At 59.2% G+C, this 26970-nt stretch overlaps 1 protein-coding gene across 4 annotated transcripts in view; it reads right to left on the bottom strand.

The window, feature by feature from the left end:
• DLGAP4 (DLG associated protein 4) overlaps positions 1–8523 on the bottom strand; it is a 66294-nt gene extending 57771 nt beyond the window's left edge. For 2 of the 4 annotated variants that reach the window (XM_062009268.1, XM_062009267.1), the window contains exons 1-3: positions 7560–8523; positions 5930–5931; positions 1877–2085 (exon numbers count right to left, since the gene is read on the bottom strand). In XM_062009268.1, the coding sequence (XP_061865252.1) occupies positions 1877–2085; positions 5930–5931; positions 7560–8523 (1175 nt within the window). Of the gene's footprint in view, positions 1–1876; positions 2095–5929; positions 5932–6147; positions 6319–6989; positions 7044–7559 lie in introns of all 4 variants that reach the window. The other 2 variants (XM_062009265.1, XM_062009266.1) reach the window with 2 other exon arrangements.
• Between the last annotated feature and the right edge of the window lie 18447 nt (positions 8524–26970).

Raw genomic sequence — 26970 nt, forward strand, 5'->3', positions numbered from 1 at the left:
GGGCTGTGCGGGGCTGTGCGGTGGCACAGGGCGGTGCGGGGCTGTGCGGGGCTGTGCGGGGCCGTGCAGTGGGATGGGGCGGTGCGGGGCTGTGCGGTGGCACGGGGCGGTGCGGGGCGGTGCGGGGCTGTGCGGTGGCACGGGGCGGTGCGGGGCTGTGCGGTGGCACGGGGCGGTGCGGTGGCACGGGGCGGTGCGGGGCTGTGCGGGGCTGTGCGGTGGCACGGGGCGGTGCGGGGCTGTGCGGGGCTGTGCGGTGGCACGGGGCGGTGCGGTGGCACGGGGCGGTGCGGGGCTGTGCGGTGGCACGGGGCGGTGCGGTGGCACGGGGCGGTGCGGTGGCACGGGGCGGTGCGGGGCTGTGCGGGGCTGTGCGGTGGCACGGGGCGGTGCGGTGGCACGGGGCGGTGCGGGGCTGTGCGGGGCTGTGCGGTGGCACGGGGCGGTGCGGGGCGGTGCGGTGGCACGGGGCGGTGCGGGGCTGTGCGGTGGCACGGGGCGGTGCGGGGCTGTGCGGGGCTGTGCGGTGGCACGGGGCGGTGCGGGGCTGTGCGGTGGCACGGGGCGGTGCGGCGCTGTGCGGGCGGGCGGCAGGTGGCAGCCGCGGTCGGGCTCAGCCGCCGTCTGGGCGGGCGCTCGGTGCCGCACGGGCTGGGGAGGTTCCGCCCGGGCCGGGGCCGGGGGCCGTGTCCCCGCCGGTCCCCCCCGTCCCGGGCAGCTCCGTCTCTCGCCTCCGTCCGACGCGGCGCTCGCAGCACCGGCTGCGTCCCGCGCAGCGCTGCCCGGACACCGGCCCCGCAGCTCCCGCCGCCGCTCGGCCCTGCCGCTCCTGCCCGGGGCTCCGGCTGCACCCAGCAGCCCAGGCGAGGCCGCTCCCCGAGGGACACGACCTGAATGGACAATGAGCCCAGGAAGGGATGAACCTCAGTCTCTCATCGGGGGTATTTTGCACCCGAGACCATCTCTGCTCCCCTGAAGGGGCTGTGGTGGCCGGGCACAGGGATGGATCCAGAGCAGGCATTCCCAGGGCTCCCTGCAGTTAATCCTGCCACCGTCTCTCATCAGAAAGCAGCATCTGGTCTGCAATCTGAAGCCCCTGTGAGGGGTCTCCAGGCTGTCTGCTGCACCCTCACTTCCCTCTGGCTCTGTCCTGCCGCGCATCAGCGGTTCCTCGCTGCGTGTTCCAGCCTTCTCCTGTGCTGCTCACATCCTCCAGAGCTGCACCATCTGAAGCACATCTGCTCCAGCCCTATCTCGGGGGTGCAGCAGCTGCTGAAGGCACTGCACAGTGTCATCTCCAGTCAGGGGGTCTGCACAGACCCCATCCCACACGGCCCAGCCTCTTCCTCAGCAAGCTTTTGCTGTGGTCCCCTTGCTCTGCTCTGTGCAGCTCAAACCACCGTGGCTCACTCTTCTGGCCTCAATACCTGGTCCCAGACCTCTCAGCTCAGGCTGTTGCCCACTGTGCCAACAGGCTGGTCCCAGAGTCGCTGGGACGCTCGTACAACAAAGCAGATGGCACAGTCCCAGCAGCCTGTGGGCTGTGTGCCGAGTGCCCTCAGTCACGCTGAGCATCTTCCCTGGACCAACAGCGTCGTGGGGCTGGGGTCTCTGTGCCTCCTCGGAGAAGCAGAATCCACACAGCTTCCCCAAAGGAGTGCCCTCCCCATCACCCAGGGCACAGCCTCCAGGACCCTTCGGAGTCACTAGGATGGAAAGCTCTCTCTGTTCCTCTGCCACGTCCTCCCCTGTCTGGGTGTCAGAGGCAGGGTGCTGGAGCCCTTTGGGGCTCAGACCCCCCCGGGCTGCTGCCCAGGGCTGTGTCCGGAGCGGCGCGGGGACCTGCGCAGAGCTCCCGAAGGAGCTCCACACTTACCTTTGTGTGGTGCTCTGCTCACTCAGGGACTGTTGGGTGGCCTTGAGGTAACTCTGCCTCCGAGCTGCAGTTTTTGGGGATGGTTTGGGGCTGGTTTCTGAGTCTTCACTATCATCATCCCCCATGGCTTTGATGTAGCTCCCGCTCCGCATGCGCCGGCACGGGATCTCACTGTCTTTGTCCCGAGACAGTGTGTTGTTCCACTCCCCCTGAGGCACCTGCAAGAGTAAGGGGAGCGTGAGCAGATGTGAGGGATGGCACCTCTGGGACCAGCAGGATCACAGGGACGTGGGGGATTGGTGCAAGGCCAGCTGTGAGACCCTCAGCTGGGCTGCAGTGTGAATGGGCAACGCGCTTCCCTGCCGACCCTCCCGCATCAGTTCATGCCAGGCGGCCCCACATTTCATCACCGACGTTTCAGCACATCTCCCCACAGCCATTCAGCCCCTGCTGCAGACCACCTCCACACTGGACCATGCTCACACAGCTGATGGAAGCTGCACAGTGACACACAGAATGGGGAGAGAAGAGTCTCATGGATTTGTGCTGGGCACTGGGACGGGAGCGGCACACGGTTGTCAAGGCAAAGCCCACGCTCACAACGCAAAGTGCACGTACTGTCCAGCCAAGCTGCCGCAGACCAGCACCTGGGGATCAGAGCCCAGACCTTCCCCCAGTCCAACACCTTTCCTGAGTTTCTGTTTTGAACGTGGCACAGTGGCTGAGATTCATTTCTGAAGCCAAGTCGGGCCCTCACAAATCCCTCCAGAGCAGCTGGGGCACACAGAGCTCAGCCTCTGCACAGGGGCGAGTGGAACGTTGCACAACAAAAGCACTTGTGGCTTCACTGAGATGACACCTCTGCAATTAATACAGGCAGACATGGTCTGTTCTCCCTTATTAGTGTTGAGTTGATGCTTCCAGTAGAGGCCTGAAGTACCCAGCACTACTGCAGCCTGTCCTGCGAGGGGTTTGAGTAGGTGATGGTTGGCATGGCTGTGGCACTCACCCAGCAGCATGGCCAGATGTTGGGACTCATCCAGACAAGAGCCACAGGCACTGTGGGACAGGCCAGGAGAAATGGAACAACCTGGGTTGCTAGGAGCAAGCTTTGGTATTGTGGCTAACTTGGTTTGTGGCTGGCCTTTGACCTGCCCTTGAGCTGAGGAGATGTGGTGAAGGAGAGGCAAGGGAAGATGTGAGGAACATGGCACATGTGGGCTCTGTGGTGGGAAGGGTCTGCTCTGGGAGCAGCTCAGGCCCTGTGCTCTGTGGTGGGAAGGGTCTGCTCTGGGAGCAGCTCAGGCCCTGTGCTCTGTGGTGGGAAGGGTCTGCTCTGGGAGCAGCTCAGGCCCTGTGCTCGGTGCAGCTTGAGCTGCTGAGAGCATCGCTGTCGGCTCTGCTGGACAGACCTGCCCAGCTCTGCCCAGGCTCTGTGGCATTTCCTGCAGTTGGTGCTTTGGGGATGTGAGAGCCTCGTTGCAGCTGACTGATGAGGCAGAGCCGATGGGTGCCGTGGGGCTCCTTGTCCTCAGCTGGCACGTTCTGCAGGAGCCAGAGCTGGCTGGTGGGTGCTGCTGCTGGGGGAACATCTTCAGGTGGGCTTCAGGTCTGCAGATAGTGGCTTCTTGTTCTTCTGAGAGCCTGGGCTGTGTCAGATCCCATCCATGTGCAACACCGTGACTCACTTCTAGGGCTTTCTCCTGCCCCACAGAGCCAGGGCTCCAGCCTGTGTCCTGCCAGGCTGCTGCCACGTGTGTCTGGAGGAAGGCAAAGGGTGACTCCGGTGCCATGTGGAGCAGAACCCAAACATCCTGGGGACCACACAGCCATCCCCTCTGCAGAGGTAAATGCTGTATTTTGTGGGGCAGTGAGAGGTGTTGGGCTCAGCCCCGTGAGCCCGAGGATGGGGCCATGAGGACCTCAGGCTTTTGCAGCTACCCCACGGCTGTCGCTTGCAGGTCTGTGTGTGGCTCAGCTCTGCCTCGGGCACTCTCACTCTGGGCAAAGCAGCACAAAGACAGTGTTTGCAGCACATCTGGTGGTGCAGGAGCACGAGCTGAGCACCCACAGCACCGGCTGCCCCACACCAGCCCCAGCCCTAAGGGACAGCCTGCACCCCCACTCTCCCCCGTTGCACTGTGGCAGCACGCTGCTCCTGAGCTGCATTCCTGCTCCTTCCTCTGCCTCTCCCCTACCCTGCACCTTGGCAAAGCAGCAAGAAACAAAGCTGCTCTCAAGGTGCTCCACATTGCCCTTGTGCAGTGCCAAGGGGAAGGACAGCACTCTGCAGGACACTTTCTGCATGCGGTGCCCCAGTTTGGAGTGTGTCCCTGCCTCTGCCTGCACACGGGACTGCCACAGCTCCTCGGTGCAGGATCAGTGCTTTAAAGTGCCACATCCAGAAAGACAAGTCAGTGCCCTTGGAGATCTTTGCAAGCTGTGCAAAGGTATTGAGGGCCTGTTCAGGATCCTCCGATGTGCCTCCCTACAGCCTCAGGCACCTGAGGACGTGGAGAGTCTGTCCACAGTCTCTGAAGCTCTGTGAAGGGGACGAAGAGCCCAGAGCACCTCTGGGTGTGAAGGGACAGTCCTCAACAGCAGCCAGTGCAGCACCTCGATGGCAGCACCTCCCTGGCAGCTGAGACCCTGGCTCTGGGCACAGCCCCTGTGCCACAGGGACAAGGTGGCACTGAGAGCAGCCTTGTGCTGCGCCCAGGCCTGGCACTGAGCAGCTCGGGGGGCTCCTCACAGCCTCTCTACTCTTCCTGCTGCCCTCCCAGATGTCAGCTTGGTTCTGCCCATGGTGGTCTGGCTGCTGTGAAGAGGGTGGGAGCAAGAGGATGAGCAGGCTGAGAGCCTTTGTATGTGGCTGCTGGCACAGAGGGCTTGGGGATCTCCCATGCCCAGGTGCTGCACGGGAGGGCAGAGCAGAGGCTTCATGGTGCAGATCCTCCTCTCTGCCTGATCTTGGTCCGTGTGGTCCTGGGTGGGATGAGGGGGGTGGGATCAGGAGAGTGTCCATCCCTGGGAGCTGAGCTCCACTGACACCATTCTGCTGCACTCTGGCATGTCGCAGTGTCAGTGCCTTCTGGTGCTCCTGCCCCCTGCCATGAGCTGGGTGTGAGGGGAAAAGGAGAGAAGAGGCCACACAGAGGTTTCCTCTCACCTTAATCCTATCTGGGGCATTCCCCAGTCACCTGGAGGTGAGAGGAAACCCCCCACCCTGGGTGCAGGAGCAAAAGCGCCGCTCAGCTCGCACTGCTTCGGTGAGGTCTGAGGACAGAGGCTGGCAGAGCACACAGGGTGTCTGTCTGCACGAGTGGCAGCCCTGCCATGCAGCCCAGCCCCGGCACACAGACATGCAGCACAGGGAGGCCCCGCGGTGCCCGCGCCGTGCAGCCAGCCTGCGGCAGCAGGAGCCCAGCCCGGCGTGGCTGCGGCGGCTCCCTCCGGGGCAGCGTGTGCTCTCGGGCATGGCCTCGGCAGGGAGCTGGAGCCTGGGCTGTGACGGCCCCGGCTGTGCTGCTGTGGCCCGTGGGAAGGGCCGTGCTGGGTCTGCCCTGGGAGCTGCGGGGCTGAGCGGTGAGCGGACCCGTGCCCGGGGAGGGGATGGCACTCCGGGTTATGCTCAGGACTCCGAGGGAAGCGTCGGAGCAGTGTGACTGTCAGCAGGGTTTGGGGCGGCCAGTGGTGCCTGTGGGATGTCCCTGTCCCCAGGAGCCCTGAAACCGCCTGTCCCTTTGGTCAGTATCCACAGCCACGGGTCGGAGACTGGGTCTGCAATAGCAATACTGCTCATCCCTGCCTGCTCCCGTTCGTCCCCTGCCTGGGGGCACCTCTCACTCCAAGGAGCTTCTCAAGGCCTCAGCCTCTTGCCGTGCACAGCGTATGGGCCCGTGGGGAGGGGACAGCATGGGGAGCGCAGCCCCCTCCCCAGGCACGGTGCTCTGGGGATGGTGCTGTGCTGGGGGACAGCTTCGGAGACACCCCCCACCCTGACAGGACAGGGCTGCGGCGGGAGGGGGGTGATCACCCACTCTCAGCCCCAACACCTGGCTCTGGGCCTGGAAACATCACATGGACCCCCAACAGTCCCCAGTGAGCCTCAAGACTCCCCAGAGCTTGCAGATATGGCAGAGGAGGTGAAGGGCCTTTGGGGCTCATCCTGGCCCGGAGGCCGGCGGCTGCCGGCCCTCTCCGGCGGCCCCAGAGGGTGAGGGCAGGGAGGGAGCTGGGCAAAAGCTTCACCCTCAAAACGAGATCCCTACCTGGGCGCTGCCTGCGTCGGTCGGCCCCGGGCTGAGGGGCTGGTCCCAGCTGCGCGGGGGCTGGCTGGGCTGCGGCGAGCCGGCAGCCGTGTCCTCCCAGCCGAGCGCTGCGGCCGCCCAGCTGCCCGCCGGGCCGGTGCCGCCCAGCTGCGCCCACAGCCCTCCGTCAGGCTGTCGAGAAACGGAGGCTCATTACATGGGTGGGAGTGAGGAGCAGGGCAGCCTCCTACCCCCAGCTGCGGCCAGAGCCCGGCAGGGCAGGGGCTGTGGGCTGACGCGGGCTGACATTGGGTGCTGGGGCTGCTGGGCCTGGCTCTGCCACCGCACAAGGGTGGAGGGCAATGGTGCCAGATGGTATTCTGTCTGCATCTCTTTAACCTCCTGATCTTCCCTGAAAGGAGGGGGGCAAAGAAAAAGAAACCAGGCCGAGAACTCTTTTTCTGATGATGTTCCTGATGCAATAAGTGCCCCTGTGATTTGATTTGCAGCTGTGGCCAGCAAGGTACTGGAAGCAGAGTGTGCTTCAGTAAGTCATTGCCCTTCAAAGCCCCCAAGCCCGCCGGCTGCAGCCAGGGGAGCCCGGCGAGGCCGGAGGTCTGCACACACAGACCAGTCCCCTCCTCCCCCCGTCCAGGCCTGGCTTATTTATCTTCATTCCTCTCTCTAGGGAACAACCAGGTTTGTGTTCTTCAAGCACCGCTTTTGGAAACCACCGCGGTGAGCTGGTGCTGGTGGTGATGGGGAGGTTCACACCAGCGTTAGCCATGCAGGCCTGTGCCATGCAAGCAGGCTGGCAGTGCCCTGCCGGGCCCGCGGCCCTGCCGGGTGCAGCCATGTCCTACCAGCGCTCCGGGGAAGCTCTGCAGCGCGGGGCTCACCGGGCACGCCGGCACGTCCTTCCGAGGCGTGGATATAAAGGGGGAAGCGTTAGTCGTGGCTGGTGACCTTCAGGCTGTGTGCAGGAGGGGGCTGTGTGCAGGTGGGACACAGCCACGGCCCCTCGGCACACCCGGCTGCCAGCACACAGTGGAAACAGCCGCCTGTGGGCAGCCCTGTGCCCGGCGGCCCCAGAGCCCGAGCTCACCCCACTGCAGCACCCACGGGGGCTGCGTGGGCAGGGAGGCCGGGCTGGGGTCCGGCACCGATGGCGACCGGGGCAGAGGGTGCTGAGGCTGTGGCACAGGCACGTCCCCTCCTCCCCATGCTGCCATGGCTGGGGCCCTGGGGCAGCACCAGTGTCCCCATGGGAGCTGTAGCCGCCTATTTAACCCCCATCCCTCTCCTGACAACGTCCCTTGGGGCAGCAGCCGGACCATTGGGAGCTGTGTGGTAAGAGCTGCCGGGCACTGGGGCACTGACCGGGAGCGTGTCCCCTCACTCCCTCCACTCTCCCTGCCTGAGCGAGCCGCGACCCCCCGCACCCACCTGCAGGTAGTGGTAGGCCAAGTCTTGATGGCAGGACTTGGATTTCAGCAAGGCCTTGTCGATGGTGGCAGAGGCCTTCTGGCACACTTCCCGGGCATGGCTGAGCGTCAGCGTGGACCAGGAGCCCCTCTTAATGTAGTTGGAGTCGTTGTTGATGGGGATATTGGTGCAAGGGGTGACCTTGAGGTCGTTATTGCTCTTGGAGGATTTCAGCATGTGCTCGCTGATGGTGTTGTAGGCGTGCATGAAGTACTTGGGCTGGCTGTGGTCTGGCTGCCGGCCCAGTGTCATCAGCCCCATGGGGTTGCGGTAGCTGCAGGTGTCGCTATCCAGGTTGTCGTCAGAGCTCCACCAGCCCGATATGTTGGATCTGGTCCTGCGCTTGGGCTCCGAGGTCTTGGCCCGGTCTTTGCTCTTGCTCCTCCGGTTTTGCTTGGGGTCGTCCATCCCCTTCTTGCCGTTCACGTTGCCTTTGGTGGGGCCCTCCAGAGACTGGGACTTGGCGAACAGCTTCTGAACGGAGTGGACGAGGTGCCGGATGCGGCCGGGGCTCTCGCTGCGGTGCTTTGCGTCGCTCCTCTGGAACTGGAGGGTGCTGAAGCCGTCTCTGTGGATGGGCAGCTGCTTCTCAAACTGGTCCAGGAGGTTTGCAGGCAGGCGATTGATTTTGGTGGCTTGGGCATGGCTGGGAAAAGGGTTGTCATCGGGGACCTCGAAGTGGGAGTTGTAGTGGATGCGGGGGAAGGTGCTGCTGTTGGAGATCTGGTTGTTGAGTGGGAGGAGACAGTCGCCATGGAGGGTGTTCTGGGCTGGGAATCGGGGGTCCATGGTGAAGGAGTCGGTGGGGCTGAGAAGATAAGGGTTCCTGTCCTGGGGGGCATAAAGAGAGTCTTGAGGGGAGTCCAGGTTATCGGAGAGGTGGCGGCTTCTGTTGTCTCCCAAGCCCTTCATGGTCCCAGCAGTTCCTAGCGCATGGCTCGGGGCCCTCGCAGCGGCGCCGACCCCACGGGACCCCCTGCACCTGCAAAGAGACAGAGGCTCAGAGCCCGCCAGAGCCTGCAGCCCCATCCTGCCCAGGGCGTCCTGCCGGGGCTGAGCCGGCGCTGGCAGCAACCACCACCCAGGGCCAGGCACAGAGAAGCAGGATGGGAGAGAGACAACACGGCAGGAGGGGAGGAGAAGGGGCTGGAGAGAACAGGGGACAGGAGAGGAGAAGGGGAAGGATTCATTCTTTCTAGCTGAAGTTTAAGTGCTCGTGTGTCCCAGTGCTCAGCCACAGGCTGCTCAAATAATGCTGCTGTTACTTTACTGGTCTCTGCACGTGTTTGTTTCAGATGAGGCCCTTTCCCAGCCGGTGTGACACTGGCTTTGTCAGTCTTAAACAGACTTTTAAACTCCAGATGGTCACGGATGGTCAAGCTCAACCCTGTCTGACACGGAGGGGACGCCCTGCAGGCGGCAGGGAGCTAAAACCCTCCTCAAATACCCTCCCAATCTGTCCAGGCTCAGCTCTGCCCACTGTGGCCTTCTCCTGCCTTCCTTCCACACACCAGCTCTGGTCCCAGCAAGGCCCTTTGCTGAGGCTCAGCTGCTCGAGGCCAGCCCAGCTCCACAGACACTGTGCTCCTCCCGTCACACCGCGCTGCAGGACTCACACAGCCCCTAAGGAGACAACACCGGGCTGATGGGATTGTAATAGAAGGTCTGTGGATATTGGGAGCAAATACATCTGTTCCTATAGAGGACAATCAATACCTAGAGTCCTACAAATCAATACCTGAAGCTGAAGTCTCCCAGACATTCCTGAGAGGGACTTCAGCCCCTGATTTGCCATAAAGCACATCAACATCACTGCTTCAGCGTTCACCGGGCTCCAGAAAAAGGTAACACTGCCTTTGGACTCCAAATAAACAGGGAAATGAAAGGAAATGAAATGCAAGGGAAGCCTGGCTTGCAAGGGAAGTGGGGCTGGGGCCAGCCTGGCTCAGGGTGGCTCGAGAGGCAGAGGAGGAGCAACTGAGGGGCTGAGGGGACAGGCAGCAAGGGAAGCCATGGAGCGCAGGAGAAGAAGGGCTGGGAAGGGAGGGAGCAGGAGAGGGCAGGGAGCTCCTCCTGTGCCAGGCTGGTGTGCTCTTGCCAAGGGTGGACACTCATTTCTGTATGGCAGATACTTTATCACTCCCTTTTCCTCCTGTGGGCACTTGCAGGGCTGCCCACAGGTCCTGATCCTCCTGCCCACCCTGACTGCCCTGGCATCCCCTCACTCAATGGCCAGCACAGAGAGGGCTGCCAGCCTCACTACTGGGCATGTGTGCATGAGGGCTGCTGGGGCAGGGGGGGACTCCCCAGCCCCTGGTGCCCACTGTGCTGTGTTTGCATCCTCTGGGAGCTGGTTTCCCTTTAAGATGGATTAAACTCTTTTTCATTACATTTCAATTACTCTCTGCAATCCTTGGCACTTCCTTCAGACGTGGGGTCAGGGAAGGGAAACACCCTTCAAGCCTCTTCCCCACCATCTTCTTAATTTGGAAGGATGGAAAAGCTTGATGCTAAATCTCCCAAATCCATGACCCTGTAGCTCACACGCTGGGGAAGGGCTGTCTCCCAGGACAGCTGCCCAGTGTCCCTGCAGCCCCCCAACCTCAAGGTGGGCACTGTGGCAAGGAGGTGGGTGGCAGGAGAAGACCCTGGCAAGCAGAAGGCCATAGCATGGGCTGCCAGGGCACGGAGAGGGTGCACCCTGAGTCCAAGGGAAGGGGCTGGTTTTGCTGCATGACTCCTTTACCATCCTCCCCCTCAGCCTGTGTTTTTTGGAGTCGCCCTTGCGCTTCCCAGTGCCTTTGCCAATGCTCAGAGGTCACTGAAGTGCACTTAGGGCAATTTTGTGTGTCCCAAAGCCCTCTGAAGCCCAGCTGAGTCAACTCCCTCTCAGGCACAGCTCACAACAGCAGCACTGGGGCTGTGGGTGTGCAGCACTGACCTCGCTGCAGCATCTGCCAGAACAGCCCTGCAGCTCCTGACGTGGAGCAGCGTGTGCAGTCCCACACAGCAGACCATGGTGCCCTGGCAGCAGCTCCCTGCCCAGGGGCCTCCCTCCTCTGCCCTGGGGCTTCCTCTGCCCTGGCCCTGTGCAGCAAGGACCCAGCGCTGCTGCTGCTGCTGCTGCTGCTGCGAGGAGGGGGCTGGTGCTGCCCAAGCTACTGGGAGATGGGTCACTCCACTTCAGGGACACTAAGTCACATCTTCATTGTGAGCTGTTGTTGTAAGAGATACTTCAATGGCTGCAAACATTTGCTTTTCTGTCTCTTTTTAGCAGCAAAGTGATCAGGCTGGCCCGGGCTGCGGGCAGAGCAGGAGGAGAGGGGAGAGCTGCAATGCAGTGCAGACACCAGCAAAGCAATGACTCCCCAGCTCTCTGTCCTCACTCCCATGTGCCTGCCCAGCTTAGGGCTGTCCATCTGTCCAGTCACTCAGCCAGGCAATGTTTGGTGAGTCCCTGAAGTTATGATTTGTAAACTCCTGGCAAAAAGTGTGAGCGAGAAGTCGATCGAGACATCACCCAGGGCAGGAGCAGGGCAGGAGTCCAGTGATCTGCCTGAGGGCATCAGTCTGTCTGTGCAGTCCTACAAAGCTCTGAAGCTTCTACCATCCATCTGGGATCTCTCTGGCTGGATCTGGCTCCAGCCTGTGATGTCTTGTCCTGTCCATCCTGCACATGGAGAGCAGATCTCCTTCGTCCTTTCCACGCTGGGGGTCTGGCGCCATGGCCCTTGGAGGTGCTCCAGCAGCCAGGCGCTGTGTCCTCAGGAGGAAGGCTGCCAGGAGACACTGGCTGTGGATCTGTCCCCATCTCCCTACAGGAACTGCTGTTGCTGTAACAGGGTGAGGGCAGCAGCTGAAGGACCAGAGCTCCACAGGAGCTGCTCCTTGCCTGTTCTGAACAGGCCTGAGAGCCAGGGCACAAAACAACAGCTCCTGGGAGGGCCTGTGCTTGTGGGAGGGCAGAGCAGCTCCTGCAAACCAGCCACATCAGGGGCCACTGGCTCTGCTCAGCCTCTGCCTGGGGCTCAGCTCTGCTTGGGCAGACCAAGTGCCCCTGCCCGCCCCCCTCCACGTCAGCTTCTGGGGCCTCCAGGACCCTTTCTGATGTCTCTGGTTTCCTGCAGGCCAAATCCCTGAATTCAGTTCTGCAGTTCCTTAAAACTGCTGCTGCTGGGGGGATGCAGAACACAGCCATACCCTCTGCCCTGCTCAGCGAGGGGGCTGGGCCTCCCCCCACCAGCCTCCCCCTGCCCCCTGTGCAGTTGTTTCCAGGAGCAGCAGCAGCAGCAGGTACCAGGGGTTTCCAGATGAGTCACCAGAGCTGGGTGCACGGTGAGCTCCAGGATTCTATATCTGCCATGCCCTTGGAGCACATCTTCCAGGCAAGAAGCCCACGTCCCCTGCCCTGGCTGTGCTCCTCTGCCAACAGCCACAGCTGACCTGATCCAGTGTCTTGATCCAGACAGGGGCACTTGAAGAGCTTTTCTTTCTCCACAGAATCATGGACAAAAGCATCATTCCCCACTTCCCTGCTTCCTTCTCCTCTCTGCCTCCCCCTCACAGCTGAGCCATAGATTTCCTGCTCTTCCCACCAGCAGAGCTTTCCAGTAGCTTCTAAATTTGCTCCCTGTGGAAACCAAACCTGCTGCCCTCATGCTGCCTGCCAGCCCAGGGCCTTTGGGAGGAGGAGTATATCACCTCTTGAGGAGGGCTCAGCTCTCTCATCCTGACCTCTGCCACGTCCCATCTAGAGAACATAACGCACCACAAAATCACTGTGCCTCTGCAAAACGCCAGGCACCAGCCACGCAGCCAGACACGGTCCAGGTGGTGCCAGCAAGAAGCCAGGACCCTCTCTCCAGGCTTCTTGGCTGGCATTTATACACCAATGAGACTTGTTTTAGTTCAAAGACATCTCCTGAGATCACAGCCTTTGAAGCAGAGTTGGCCTGAACAGGGCTGGCTGGGGAGGGACAGTTGCTACTGTGCAGGGCCAACCAGGAAGGGCCCCCGGGGCAGTTCAGGTGCAGCCCAGGAGAGGCGAGTAGAAGCATCAAGAGAAGCAGCAGCCTGTAAAACGAGACTGCCCAGGGCATGAGTCTTTCCTGAGGAAGAAGCCCCAGTCCTGCCAGGCTGCAGACACCCTCTGGAGTCAGCTAGTCCTGCCCTCTGATGATCAGCTCTTCCAGGGCTCTGTGTACCATCATCTCCCACGTAAACCTCAGCCCAGCCATCCGAGCTGCCTGCAAACACATGGGTGGCTTTTATATATAGAAACCTGGCAGCATGCTAATAACTATCTGGAGAAGGAGTAAATGATTCGCAACCTGCAGAAGAAAAATGACTCCCCTCACCCTGCTGCAAGCAGCTTAAAAAGCCGTCTCCTGCGGAGTGGGTGACGTGGGTCTGCCCACACGCACGAGCCCCAGCGCTCCCTGAATTAGCAGCAACACTTGATGTGGCGTTCGGTGAGGGGGGGCTTCAGGGCGTCACATTAATGATGATTCAAAGAGTTCAGAATCTAATCGTGGGGAATAAAAATAGCCAGCTGCTCCTCAAAACAATCCCTTACACAACAGCCCTTCCTCCAGCCGCCTCCCGCGCTCGCCTCCCGGGCAGCGCGGCACGAGGAGTGGGACCCCAGGGCTGCCCAGAGGAGCCTGGGCCAAGGGCTCCCCAGGAGCACCCGTGGGGTTGATGGCACCTGCACTTCCCCAGGGGAAGACAGCGCTTCCCACGTGCTGTCCCCACGTGGGACAGCATCCCCAGGACAGCCGAGGCACCTCCGCACTCTGCCCCTCACTCTGCAGCAGCAGGGTGTGACGGGGGCTTCCAGCGAGCTGTGGGGTCACTGCCCAGGACACCCCCTGCAGAAGTGGGTGAGGTGCTTCACAAGGACCAGTCTGCCCTTTGCCTGAAGGCCCCCATGGGACCCTGCAAATCCTCCTCCAGGTTCTGCTGGGCGAAGCCAGTCCCAGAGCAGGCTCCACGGGCACACGAGTCAGGCTGCAGCACCGGCCTCCCAACGCTGCCGAGCCCCACGTGCCTGGGGGAAGGATCTGTCCCATCTCACTTCACCTGAGATGGTGTTGGTGCCTTTTTCAGGTGGAACCTGCACCCAGGCCCTGAGGCCTCAGGGAAGCTGAGCAGTGCTGCAGCCCCAGGGGCCTCTGGCACGTGGCTGCTTGATCCTTGGGCAAAGGGACGTCCCTGCTGTGCCCGTGGCTGATGCAGAGGGGACAGGGTCTGACTGCACTCAGCCCAGAACAGGAAAAGAATAACTGCTTTTTGTGGTAGCAGCACAACCCAATGCTGTGAAAATCAATGGCTGCTGCAATATGACAAACATCTTTGACTTCAGGTGTTGACTAAGCCAGGGAAGCAGATGAACTCTGGAGAGACACAGAACTTATTTTCATGCAAATGTCACTGGTAATATAATCAGCTCTCAAGGGAACCCCAGAAACTTTGCAACCTATTTGTCTGTCCCTAAATAGAAGTTTCTCAAAGTTCTCCAGAAGATGGGATCTGCACTGAGGAGGGAAATGCAAAACATTAAGTAGGTCAAATGAGACAAATGAAGGCAAAATAAGAAAGGGAGAGTTCTCAGGAGGAAAGTGGGAGAGCTGATGAGATGGAGTGGAAGCACCAGGGCAGTGAGCAAGGGTCACTGTCTTTTGAGACCTACCCACAGTCTCTGCTCCCTTACAGGGTACTTGGTGCATAGAATCACAGCCTCATCGATGGTTTGGGTTGGAAGGGCCCTTAAAGCTCATCTTATCCTAAACATCATCTCATTCCACCCCCTCATTCCACATGTCCCACCAGCCCAGGCTGCTCCCAGCCCCGTCCAACCTGGCCTGGAACACTCCCAGGGATGGGGCAGCCACGGCCTCTCTGGGCAGCCTGTGCCAGGGCCTCACCACTCACAGGGAAGAACTTGCTTATATCTAATCTAAATCTCCCCTCCTTCAGTTCAAAGCTGCTTTTCCTTGTCTTGCCACTCCAGGCTCTTGTACAAAGTCCCTCCCCAGCTTTCTTGGTGGCCTCTTTTAGGGACTGGAGGCTGCTCCAAGGCCTCCCTGGAGCCTTCTCCAGGCTGAACACCCCCAACTCTCAGCCTGTCTCTGTGGCAGAGGGGCTCCAGCCCTTGGGTCATCTCTGTGGCCTCCTCTGAGCTGCCAGCACACATTGCTGGGTCGTATTCAGCACTTCATCCACCAAAAACACTTGTCTGGAAGAGCAGATGACAAGACTTGTTGGGATCAAAACTGTTTAGCTCTGGTCAGAGCTGTTGCAGAGGCCTGGAGGAGTCGGGGTGTGTTTGCCAAGGCCTCGTGCAGCGAGCAGCGGAGCCAAAGCACAACGCGGCTGCTCTCAACATCAGCCCAGGCATGAAGGTTATCCACACTTGCACTGGGCACTTGTGACAGAGAAAGGAGCACCGGGGACTGAGCAGATGAGGACTGGGACAGGCTCTCTGCCTTTGAGGTGTGTGGCACAGTGATACCAAGGGGCTCTGAAGGGCCACGGCTGCTGCTGCTGTGCCGCTGAGGCTCTGCAGCTTTTCGAGGATGATGTTTTGCTCCAGGGCAGATGTTCCCATTGCCCAAAGGTGCAGATGAAGCTGGATGTGTCCAGAGGAAGGTAGGCAGGGCTCTGCCTGCATTTGGGATGCAGGATGGAGATAGAATCCAGCCTTGGATATGCTCAGTGCCTGAGAGAAAGCCACTCACGTTGCCTGAGGGTCCTCTGCAAGGGGAAGCAGGTGGGGAATTCCTGAGGGTCCTGGGGAAGGGGAAGCAGGTGGAGGAAACCCAGCAGCTCCCTCTGCCATCCTTTCCAGAGGACAGAGCGAGCCTCTGCAGCCTCCTGTGAGCTCCAAGCTGCAGGAGCACTGCCTTTGTCTCCAAGTAGGTCAGTGTGGGGGCGTGACGTTGCCATGGCAATCGCTGGGAGATTTCATAACTTTATTTTAGTGATGGGTGTGTTGCAGGATCCACTACTGGATGGAGGGAGAGTTGTCATTGAAACACCCTCTGCAGCTCCCCTGCCCCAGCCTCCTCCCTCCTGCTCTGCTGCCCCTCGTACCACAAGCACACAGCTGTGTCCGTGCTGTCCCCCCACTGTGCTGCTTCTGAAAGAGCCCCAAAGTCATCCCTGGCCCAGACTGTACCTCTCACAGCTTGCTGGGCTGGGGGACTAGGCCAGATTCAGCATCTTGTGCACCTCGGGTCCCTCTGGGGTCCAGAGCTGTCCCTCATGAAGACCTGCCAGGCAGAGAGAGAAGGAAAAACATCCTCAGGTCACAAAGAGCAGAGCGGTATCTTCCTGCCAAAGAGCCTTGGGCCATAACCCCGATGCTACAATGGCACAACTCTGACTGACACACAGGCTGTCTCCATTAAATGCTATAAAGACATCACAACTCTGACACACAGGTTGTCTTCATTAAGTCCCAGCAAAGGCACAAGGCACGTGTGAGAAAGCATTCTGAGCCACAAAGCAGAGACAACAGCCATGGGAGAGGGGGAAGCTGCAGGATGGGGTCCCATGTGTTGCACATGGGCTGGAAGGATGGGCTGGAAATGAGGTAGTTGGGGAGAAGTGCAGCAAAATGCCCGAGGTCCTTGCTTGGCAGCACGAGGCTGGGACGAGCCCCTTTGTGGGAAAGTGCTTGTTGACTTTCCTTCCTTTCTTTGTCATGAAATAATTCCTCCAGCAAGCCCCTTGCTGCCCAAGGCTGACAACCCTGAGCAGGGCTGATGCTGTAACCCTCTGGGCCTCAGCTGCTGGGCTGCTCACTTTGCTCTGAGCCTGGTAGGGCAGGAAGGACCACCCTAGGGATAGACCCCCTGACTGGGGTGGCAGATGACAGCCAGGTCCCTTTGGTGTGCCCTCACTACACACCAGCCAAAATCTGCCTCTTACTCTCACCTACCAACGCTGCTCATTAAACTTTTGCTTGAGCAGCTCACACCGTAAATCTCTCCCATCTGGTCACTAGGTGCTACTGTACTGCAGCTAAAGCATTGCACTCCTTTCCTCATTGTCATTCACCATCAGCTACACCTCCAACAGCTCAAAAAATCGCTCCCTCTATGAAAAATGAAGTCCATAAATTTGGGGCCTGAAAAACCTGCACATGACAACAGAGAACACAGCCTGGCTTCTTCTATCAGTGAGATGAGCTATTAGGTGGGCTTTACATCAATTAATTTCCAAGGCAGGCTTGTAGTGTGCATGCACACTCTGTTCTGCACCGAGGAGATGCAGGCATGGTGCTGGGGCAAGCTGAGGAATCCAGCTTGAGAAGCAGAGGCTGAGAAGTGTGTGGTGACACAACGCGAGGACTCAGCCTTCCTATAGCAGGACCTTTGCCTTCCTGCTTGGACAGAGGAGGCCCTCTGGGTCCTTAGGAAGCTTGTCAAAGCTATGCATGCCCAGGGTATGACAGAGGCAGCCTGTTTCCTTCCACACGTGCTCAACAGCCCTCTCTGTAACCTGCCCTAAGGAAGCAAGGAATAGACACATGGACAGATACACCGCAGGCAGAGAATGAGAGGACTTGCTGTTCAAGAGGCATTCAGAGCCTCTCACAGTGGGTATCCCAACGGACAGAAGAAAGCTCTGCCCTCCTAAATCCAGGACAAACTCTCTTCCCACCAGCTCTGTGCCAACAATGGAGAGGAAGCGACTGAAGGAAAGGCTCGTGCCCTGGGACAGCCAAGGAGGAGACAGCTGCTGTTCAGACAGAGCAGTGGCATCTGACACAGCACTCACTGCACACACACAGCACCCACTGCACACACAGCACCCACTGCACACACAGCACCCACTGCACACACACAGCACCCACTGCACACACAGCACCCACTGCACACACACAGCACTCACTGCACACACAGCACCCACTGCACACACACAGCACCCACTGCACACACAGCACCCACTGCACACACAGAGCACCCACTGCACACACAGCACCCACTGCACACACACAGCACCCACTGCACACACAGCACCCACTGCACACACAGCACCCACTGCACACACACAGCACTCACTGCACACACAGCACTCCCTGCACACACAGAGCACCCACTGCACACACAGCACTCCCTGCACACACAGCACTCCCTGCACACACAGAGCACCCACTGCACACACAGCACTCCCTGCACACACACAGCACCCACTGCACACACAGCACTCCCTGCACACACACAGCACCCACTGCACACACAGCACCCACTGCACACACACAGCACCCACTGCACACACAGCACTCCCTGCACACACAGCACCCACTGCACACACAGCACTCACTGCACACACAGCTCCCACTGCACACACAGCACTCCCTGCACACACACAGCACCCACTGCACACACAGCACTCACTGCACACACAGCTCCCACTGCACACACAGCACTCCCTGCACACACACAGCACCCACTGCACACACAGCTCCCACTGCACACACAGCACTCCCTGCACACACACAGCACCCACTGCACACACAGCTCCCACTGCACACACAGCACCCCCTGCACACACACAGCACTCACTGCACACACAGCACTCCCTGCACACACACAGCACCCACTGCACACACAGCTCCCACTGCACACACAGCACCCCCTGCACACACAGCACCCACTGCACACACAGAGCACCCACTGCACACACAGCTCCCACAGCACCCACTGCACACACAGCTCCCACAGCACCCACTGCACACACAGCAGCCACTGCATGAACAGCACTCACTGCACACACAGCTCCCACTGCACACACAGCACTCACTGCACACACACAGCACCCACTGCACACACAGCAGCCACTGCACACACAGCACCCACTGCACACACAGAGCACCCACTGCACACACAGCACTCACTGCACACACACAGCACCCACTGCACACACACAGCACTCACTGCACACACAGAGCACTCACTGCACACACACAGCACCCCCTGCACACACACAGCACTCACTGCACACACAGCACTCACTGCACACACAGAGCACCCCCTGCACACACAGCACTCACTGCACACACACAGCACCCACTGCACACACAGAGCACCCACTGCACACACAGCACCCACTGCACACACACAGCACCCACTGCATACACAGCACCCACTGCACACACAGAGCACCCACTGCACACACAGCACTCACTGCACACACACAGCACCCACTGCACACACAGCACTCACTGCACACACAGAGCACCCACTGCACACACACAGCACCCACTGCACACACAGAGCACCCCCTGCACACACAGCACTCACTGCACACACACAGCACCCACTGCATACACAGCACCCACTGCACACACAGCACCCACTGCACACACACAGCACTCACTGCACACACAGAGCACCCACTGCACACACAGCACTCACTGCACACACACAGCACCCACTGCACACACAGCACTCACTGCACACACAGAGCACCCACTGCACACACACAGCACTCACTGCACACACAGCACCCACTGCACACACAGAGCACCCACTGCACACACAGCTCCCACAGCACCCACTGCACACACAGCAGCCACTGCATGAACAGCACTCACTGCACACACAGCACCCACTGCACACACAGCACCCACTGCACACACAGAGCACCCACTGCACACACAGCAGCCACTGCACACACAGCTCCCACTGCACACACAGCACTCACTGCACACACAGCACCCACTGCACACACAGCACCCACTGCACACACAGAGCACCCACTGCACACACAGCTCCCACAGCACCCACTGCACACACAGCTCCCACAGCACCCACTGCACACACAGCAGCCACTGCATGAACAGCACTCACTGCACACACAGCTCCCACTGCACACACAGCACTCACTGCACACACACAGCACCCACTGCACACACAGCAGCCACTGCACACACAGCACCCACTGCACACACAGAGCACCCACTGCACACACAGCACTCACTGCACACACAGCACCCACTGCACACACAGAGCACCCACTGCACACACAGCACTCACTGCACACACAGAGCACCCACTGCACACACACAGCACCCACTGCACACACAGCTCCCACAGCACCCACTGCACACACAGCAGCCACTGCATGAACAGCACTCACTGCACACACAGCACCCACTGCACACACAGAGCACCCACTGCACACACACAGCACCCACTGCACACACAGCACCCACTGCACACACAGAGCACCCACTGCACACACACAGCACCCACTGCACACACACAGCACTCACTGCACACACAGAGCACCCACTGCACACACAGCTCCCACAGCACCCACTGCACTCACAGCAGCCACTGCATGAACAGCACTCACTGCACACACAGCACCCACTGCACACACAGCACCCACTGCACACACAGAGCACCCACTGCACACACAGCAGCCACTGCACACACAGCTCCCACTGCACACACAGCACTCACTGCACACACAGCACCCACTGCACACACAGCACCCACTGCACACACAGAGCACCCACTGCACACACAGCTCCCACAGCACCCACTGCACACACAGCTCCCACAGCACCCACTGCACACACAGCAGCCACTGCATGAACAGCACTCACTGCACACACAGCTCCCACTGCACACACAGCACTCACTGCACACACACAGCACCCACTGCACACACAGCAGCCACTGCACACACAGCACCCACTGCACACACAGAGCACCCACTGCACACACAGCACTCACTGCACACACAGCACCCACTGCACACACAGAGCACCCACTGCACACACAGCACTCACTGCACACACAGAGCACCCACTGCACACACACAGCACCCACTGCACACACAGCTCCCACAGCACCCACTGCACACACAGCAGCCACTGCATGAACAGCACTCACTGCACACACAGCTCCCACTGCACACACACAGTACCCACTGCACACACAGCACCCAGCCCCATCACAGCCCTCCCCACGTGAAAAACGAATCCCAGCTACCAGTGAGTCAGGTCGGAGCCAGAAATCAGACACACAGCCGCTATCAGAGGCAGGAGCCACAGCTACTGCCACCTACAGCCACCCCTGGCAGCAGCACCCAGCTGCCAGCACCCAGCTCTCCTGCTCGGGTATGAAGGGCAACACTGCATATCACTAGAGCCACCAGTGTCCACCCTGAGAGTCCCAGCATCCGCTCTCCATGCCCTGGCACCGAGTGCACAAGTGCCCACCACTAGTGCCCAGCATCCTGTATCACCACCAGCAACTACTTGCATTGGAAGTATCTGCCCAGCACCAGCCTCACCCATCAGGTCTGTGTGTCACCAGCACCCTCAGGGTGTCCTGGAGCACAGGGTCCTGGGCCCCTGAGGGGTGGCAGGAGCTGTGCCCAGCTCAGGGCTTCCACCACCCAGCAGGTTTCTCAAAATAGAAGCTGCCATTGAAGCTCTGGAGGAAGACACATTTTTGTGTGTAAGACTGTTTTTGTCTTTGCATGCTGCTGTTGGCTGAGAAGGCAGGGCTATAATTACCTTTAATTAATATCACCATCAACGCCCCAAGCAAATGCAAATGAACAATTGTGCCACCAGCACAATTACATTACATTAACTACCAGCCCTCCCCCTCCAGCAGCCCCCTTCCTCCCTTCTCAGCAGCAGCTCGCTCATGTCACGGCTGCTGCGTGCGGGGGGAGCGCGGAAGAGGACGTGTGGAAAGACACACGCTGCTACAGGAGCTGCTGTCACCTCTGGCAAGGGGGCTGCAGCCCAGGGAGGGGAATGGTGGGGCGCCCTGAGCTTCCAGGCACTGAAGGCTCAGGATGCTGGGGGAGCAGCCCAGGGCGGTCTGCACGCTCAGGGCTGTCCTGCTGATGAACTGATGTCCCTTCCCTGTGTGATTCAAGACACTTTTGGTGAACCAAGGCCTCAGATGCTCTGCAGCCAAACCTCACTGGAGAAGCAGCTCATGCTTATTGTCCTTCTGAGCCTTGGTCTGAGAGAGGAGGGCCACAACCTGCCCTTCTGCAGCCCACGTGGTCCTGTTGGACTTGCAGCGTGGCTGGAGGAGACCTGGAACAGACTGATCTGGCGTTATCACCTCAGAGCTGGCTGCAGCTAAGTGACTCTGAGTAGAGGATGCTGTTTCCTGCTGGGGCCTCCTGACGAAGGTGCTGTGGGTTCCAGGTGTGACTGGGCAGTGGGAAGCAGCCTCTGCTCACACACAGCACAACCGTCCTTCCCTCCAGCAGCCACCGCAGGGGCCACGGCTGGGCAGGGCAGGGCAAGCAGAGCAGTCACAGTGGGCATCCCTGGGAAGGTGCAGGTGGTGCTGGCATTTCAGTTTAGTGGAAATGCCATCAAATGTCACAGGCTCAAGAAGCAGCATTTTGGGCTGGGTCTGTGTGTGGAAGGGAGCTCCTTCCCTGGCTGGTCCCTCTCCCCCCTCCCAGGGACCTACTGCTTCTCTGCCAAACTCGAGTGAGCCTCAGCAAACTGCCCATGTCTGCTTCTTGCTAAGCCTGAGAAGAAATGAAGTCCTCGTGTCAGGGAACCATCAGAATGACCTGCCTGGGCTTCTCCATCACAGCCAGCCCAGTGCTGGCTCCAGAGCTGTGGCACATGAGGAAGGGTCTGCAGGGATGGGGGAACGAGCAGGTCCAGCACAGGGGCAGGAAGGGGTGAAGAGCACAGGCAGCCTGTGAGGGCAAGCACACCACATTCCCCTGCTCCTGCCATCATCCCCAACTCAAGTTCCTTCTGATGCTTCGATTCCAGCCTGTAATTTAGGTGTAGTCACAAAAAGCCCCTGGCCTGCCCTCCTTTATGAAACAGACCAGAGCACCACTCTGTGCAAATCCAGCAACAGAAATAATGACCAGAAATGCATGTGTGCATTGTACCTCTAACCTCACAGCCATTTCTCAGGATAAAACAAACACATTTAGGTCCTTTGGGTCTCCCAGCAACAGCTGAAATGCGTAGGAAGGATGCTGGGGCCTGCTGTGAGGGTTATCGCTCTCCCACCTTCAAGAAAGGGGAAAAGGATGCTGTGGAGAGAGAGGGGAGCACAGATGAGATATGGTTGTTCATAAGTGAAGAGATCTGTGGGCAGTATTAAGATTGTTCTCAAGGAGTTGTGAATGGAAAAATGTGCAGAGAAAACAAAGCAAAGGTGGGAGCAGTGGCAAAGTTCTGCTGAACTGAGGGATGTGTCCTTCTCTCCTGCAGCCTCTCCTGCTGTAACACCACACAGGGCACCTGGCAGCACAAGAGTTCTGTTGGGGTCAGGGGAGGAGGGAAGCAAGGTTAGAGAACATATTGCATGTGCTCCTCCTCTCCCAACAGGAAGGTGCCCTGAACTCAAAGAGAAAGGCCTAAGATTTATGGAAGAGCAAGAGGCTGAGGCAGAAGATCCACCCATGGTGAGCACTGACTCCCGAGGGTGTGAGAGACTGACCCGAGCCCCATCCTGTTGCAAATCAAGGGGAACCTCAGAGACATGGTGGGGACCCCATAGCAGTGCTCCTGCTCTTCGGTGTTGGATGCAGGTGGAGCTGGTAGGACCTCCAGGACAAGCCTTGGGGCTTGTGAGTAAGTGCAGGAGAAGGACTTTGGAAAGAATGAGCTTGAGTGACTGAAACCTGTGTCATTCAAAAAAATGAACCCCTCTCCCTTCCAGTAAGGTGTTAGATTGCCTTTTGTTGCATTGGTTCACTAAATAAACACATGGACAAGCAGGGTCTGCTCTGCCTGACCAGAGACTGAGGCTTGGGCAGGTCACAGCAGCAGGGGGAAGGGCAGGAGACACAATTCCCTGGGGGTGGAGGGTTTTCAATTCCTGTCATGGGAATCTCATTCATGTCACAAATCCATCAAGGGTGGGTGTGAGGAGGCTGGAGCCAGGCTGTGCTCAGGGATGGCCAGGGACAGGACAAGGGGCAACGGGCACAAGCTGCAACAGAAGAGGTTCCAAAGAGACACAAGGAAGAATTCCTTCCCTGTTGAGGTGAGGGAGCCCTGGCAGGGGCTGCCCAGATGGGCTGTGGAGGCTCCTTCTCTGGAGACATTCCAACCCAGCTGGATGAGTCCCTGTGTGCCCTGCTCTAGGTGCTGCTGCTCTGTCAAGGGGGTTGCACTGGATGAGCTTTGCAGGTCCCTTCCAGCCCTTGAGACTCTGTGACTCTATGAATGGCAGAAAACAGCTCTGAGGTTTCTGGCAGAGGACTGGGAGGGAGAGCTGGAGCAGAGCTGAGCCTCTGGTCCATGCAGTGACACAGGCAGGGAAGATGGAGGCTCTCACTGAAGGGTCTCACAGAGCAGTGGGGTGGCACGTTCCCTCCCTGGAGCCCAGGCTGGTGGGGTCTGGTGTGGTGCAGGTCCATGGGATGCTGCTCACAATGGAGCAGCATCTCCCTGAGAGCATGGGGAGCAAGGAGGGTGTGGACCAAACTCTGTGGGATAGGAAATGATGAGAGAGAAGGGCAAGTAGGAGCACTGAGGAGCCTTCATTAGCGTCACATCATCATGGTGAGAATAAAATTGGCCCAGACCTGAAGAGGAGAAACTCTTTAATTGCCTTCTCAGTGCTAGCAGGAGCCTGGATTATGCACTCAGCTCATGCATGGACACGAACTCGACCTGGTTGTGCTCCCGAGATCTGCCGAGGAGCGTCAGGTAATTGGAGTGTTAAACCCAGCAGATGTTAAAATCAACACCTTTAGGGAGGAAAGAGGGAGGAAGGTCACAGCAGGCAAGGGCAGCTTGTCAAGTCAAAGCTGACAGACCTGTGTCCTGGCAGAGGAAGCAGAAGATGGAGAGTGGATGGGGCCTTCCACAGCCCGTGCTGCTGAGCCTGACAGCCTGCCCTGCCAGCACCTTTGCAGGAATATGTGCAAAATGTGTATGGAAAAGAGGTCTCCTTGCTATGAGGAATTTAACTGGAAAGCCTTGTGCTGAGAACTGTCTCCCAGCATGACCCAGATTAGACTTGAGGGACATGGTGTCTAAACAGCTGGACATCAGGCATCTGTACAAAATGATGGTTACACTGGGGCTCTGCCTCTGTCAGAGAAGGTCACTGCAGCAGAAGCAGGGCCTGTGAGCAGCATGGGCAGTACCTTCTGAGAGAGGAGGGTCCTTTCCTGGCAGCTGGGTGCCTGGGAGGCCGTGGGTCTGTTGGAGCAGAGGCTGGGGGCTGCTGGTGCTGTGAGCATGAGGAGCTCTGCAGGTGCCTGCCTTCAACATGATGACTAATCCTCTTCCTGTCCTTTAATCACTCACTTCTAATTAGTGTGCCAATTGGTTTTTCCTTAGCAAACAGCTCTTTCAAGAAGGGTTTTTGCTGCATCTGCTAGGTTGGGAAAACACTGTTCCCAGAAGGGGCTGTGTCTTAATTCTTCATCAGGATGTTTCTCCCATGTGGGATGGGGCTCATGCACAGAGCATGGCACAGGTCCTGCTCATCCCTGGCCCATGCCAGCGCTGAGCCCCCAGCAGAGGAGCCCCTTGCTGCTCTCAGCCTTTGGGTGGCTGTAAACCAGGAGTCACCACAGCCCCAGGTGAGTGCTCTCCAGACTCAGGCAGTGTGACCCATACCTGGCTGCTGCCTGCCAAAGCTGAGCAGTTCCTTGCACACTGAAATTGGAGCAGATGTGCCCTTCATCCATGGCTCCTGCCTGCCTGAGCAGTTCCCCTCTCGGGCTGCCTGAGCTCCAGTGTGAGAGCTCCAGTGCCCTGAGCCAGAGGCAGCTGAGCCCCATGATGCTGGAGGTGCCCCGTCCCAGTGGCATCCTGGGCATCGTATTTTCCAGAGGAGCCAAACACTGGCTTTCCCCTCCTGTGGGCAGAAACATTCTCCTTATCCACATCCCTTTCAGCCTTTCTTTTTTCTCTTTCCAGGCTTCCCTGAACTTCTGGTATCAAACAGCAGTGAGTTCCACAGGTGAGTTTTGCTTGTGGAAAAGGATCCCCCTGTGATCAATTTCCGTGATGCTTTGCCCTTGTGTTGGGGGGCAGAGTGACTAAAGCAGCAGTTCCTTGCTTCAGGGTATGCTCTGTTTCTGAGATCTCAGCGCCACGAGTCCCATGGGAATGTTTTAGGGCAGGACCAAGTGCTGCTGCTGTGTGTCCCGAGGCCATGCAGCTGCCCTGGGCAAGCTGGGCTGTGCAGGACCCTGCTGCAGGGCTCAGCTGGAGGAACTGCTGCCTCCAGCACCCATCCCTCTACCACCTCACACCCCTGAGTGTGAGGAAGAGCGATGGGAAGCCATCACCCCCCAGCCCCTTGCAAAGCCAGGGCCTCTCTCCTGGAAGTCACTAAACTCTCCAGTCCCCGAAGAGGCTGCGTGGCAGCCCCAGCCCTGGCCCTGGGAGCCGTGGGGCTGGCAAGGTGAGCTCAGATGGGGGGTCTGGCTCCACACAGCTGCTGTGTCAGGTGGAGGGGATGAATCACAAGCCTCCAGGTACTGCAGGGAGCCAGACCCCTGTGCTCAAACACGTCCCAGGCAGTGCCAGGTAGGCACTGTGAGGAACACAGAGGTGCAGGATCTGGCCTGCAGCAAGGGAGGCTACAAATGCCACCTTGTAAAGCCATGGGAAAACGAAATCGGGGTGAAACATGTTCCCTGAGGGGAAGAACACAAGAGTTTGTGGTCAGTGTGGCACCGCTGCTTGGCACAGGGTTTAAGGTAGGGAGGGCCAAATCTCGGCCTGTCAGAGTGTTGAGTCAGGAGCACAGTGACAAAGAGGCTTTGTCCCAGACCACGCTCCTTCCCCGTGCTCCAGGGGCCTGGCATCAGGCAGCTTTCGGGACGGGGCAGCAGCCAGCAGCAAACTGCTCTGGATGAGACTGTTTCCGTGATCCTGCACACGTGTCGTGGCACAACCAGCCCCTTCTCCTTGCACACCAAAACAGCCTTTTCAGGTTAGAAATGGAAATGTTCTGCCTAGCAGGCACCAAAACGGAAATGGAGGCTCCAAAAATCTTCCTCTTGTTCATGGGAGGTTCTGAGCCCCCAACCAGACCTCTGCCCAAAAGCTGCCGTGTCATGGTGTCTGGTCGCTCTCAGAGACACGAGGACCCTCAGCTGCAGAGCTCTGTCCACCCCACAGCTCAGGAGCACACCCTGGGCATGAGCTGTGTGCCTGGGCACTGCTGGTCATTCAGCCCTGGAGTCAGTGCAGACATCCAGCTGCTCCTTCCCCACCTCATCTCAAGCCGCTGAACGCCTCCCAGGGTGTCCCATCCACATCCAGCTACAGGGGCAGATGCTGCCAACCCTGAGCCCCGAGTTCTGCTTTGGTTTTCATTGAAACAACGCAGATGTGCAAACCTCAGCCCACGCTTC

This window comes from Colius striatus, chromosome 16, assembly GCF_028858725.1.
Source record: "Colius striatus isolate bColStr4 chromosome 16, bColStr4.1.hap1, whole genome shotgun sequence".
Classification (NCBI taxonomy): domain Eukaryota; kingdom Metazoa; phylum Chordata; class Aves; order Coliiformes; family Coliidae; genus Colius; species Colius striatus.